At 53.1% G+C, this 1,635-nt stretch overlaps 1 protein-coding gene across 1 annotated transcript in view; it reads right to left on the minus strand.

Annotated features, from left to right (window-relative positions):
• Nucleotides 1-1,578: 1,578 nt before the first annotated feature.
• The window catches only part of LOC104520600 (deformed epidermal autoregulatory factor 1 homolog), a gene marked incomplete at its 5' end in the record, with an annotated part of 16,927 nt that continues 16,870 nt past the window's right edge, over nucleotides 1,579-1,635 (minus strand). The window contains 1 exon segment of the mRNA XM_029083576.1: nucleotides 1,579-1,635. This exon segment is cut by the window's right edge and continues 21 nt beyond it. Coding sequence (XP_028939409.1) covers nucleotides 1,579-1,635 — 57 coding nt within the window.

Raw genomic sequence — 1,635 nt, forward strand, 5'->3', positions numbered from 1 at the left:
CTTCTGGTGAACCCGAGCGCGGTGACGGCCGGGGCAGCCGAGGGAGCAGCTCATGCTGAGGCTCAGGAGGGAGGGAAATTATTATTGCATAAAACAGCAATTTTCTGAGTAATGGTTTTTGTCGGGGCTGCTGCTTTCCAAGGGGTCATTTGCTCAGAAAACAAAAGAAAAAAGAGTTCCGCGGGGCGGTCTGAAGCTTTTCTTTGACTCAGTGTCACAATCACTTGATCAATTTCCCATCTACAAACAAACACTTAAGAGATGATAAACCAGCTCCTACCTCCTCTAAACCAGCTCCCACCTCCTCTAAACCAGCTCCCACCTCCTCTAAACCAGCTCCCACCTCCTCGGAACGGAACGAGACCTTCCAGATTCAGGGAGGAGGGAACAGACCTGTCAGAAACCGCCCGTGCCAGACCAGCGTTCTCCATCGTGCTTCTGTCACCACTCTCCTGCAACTCTGGACAGAATTTTCTCCCACTGACAGCGTTTCTGCTGGGCTGGGTCACTGTGATCCAGAGGTGACACCTCTTGGAGTAAAAACTGAACAAGAATCCTCCTCACCCACCAACACCAAACTGCAGTGAACAACCAGAGAGGACAAGTGACCCCCTGCAGCTGTGACACCCGAGGCTAAAAAACCCACCAGAGGCGTGTGTGTCTGGAGCCTCCTCCAGCCCGCGGCGTTCATCTTCCAACACGAGGACAGAAAGCTGATTAACCTGAATTATTAAAGAAGGACGTTAATCATTAAATTATTCTGTTGCAGCAAACCAAGCGAATAACTTCCTAATGCTCACTTAATTAGTCGCTACTAAAGGGCAGTGGCAGCCAGCGCGCTGTCCCTGCGCTCCACAGCTGGGGCACGGCCCAGGCCGAGGCCACACGTGGAACCGCAGCAGCGCTGACTGCGACAGCCAGACCGCGGCATTTACCAGCGCGGGAATGACACGGCACCGCCGGGACGCTCGCGCTTTCATCGCCTTTTATTTAACAAGGTGTTATTTCTCACTTCTGTTCAAGTGCAGAACCTCCCCCGTGTTCCAAATTTGCCCAGCACAGAGGGAACACAGGAAAAAAAAAAACAAACCCAAAGTCCTTCTGCTGGCAAATTAAGAACTTGGACTGAGTTTTTCAAGGCAATTAAATAAACCAAACGAAGGTTTGTGTCTGTTCCAATGAGAGGTAGGGAGGCGCAGGGAGAAGGGAGCTCTGGCCAATCTCAGTGCAGCACCGGGGTCAGATCCATCTCGGGAGACACGAGGAGATCGTCACCATCCACGCGGTGGAGGCTCCAGCCTGGCAGAGCCGAAGCTTCCCGAGGCCGAAGGTGGCTCCCAGCTGCTCGGCTGCAGTTTGGTGGGGTTTGTTTTTTTCCAGATGAGGTTTTCACAGTCTCTGTATTATTCCAAGTTTCAGAAGTCGATCAGCAAATGCTGTCACAGTATCAAAAACTCTTTCCACAATGAGTTTGCTCGTGAGAAGAGGGTGGTTTGCAGAGGACAGATGGTTGACGCCGGGTGGCCGGTCCAGCCGGCCGCACCACGACGCCGTGAGGGGCTGAGGAGGTAGCTGTGCTCACACGGTGACTTTCTCCATGACGCTGTCGGTGACATGCACCTCGTCCGCCTGCAC

Source organism: Antrostomus carolinensis, unplaced genomic scaffold (genome assembly GCF_000700745.2).
Source record: "Antrostomus carolinensis isolate BGI_N321 unplaced genomic scaffold, ASM70074v2 scaffold29372, whole genome shotgun sequence".
Lineage (NCBI taxonomy): Eukaryota > Metazoa > Chordata > Aves > Caprimulgiformes > Caprimulgidae > Antrostomus > Antrostomus carolinensis.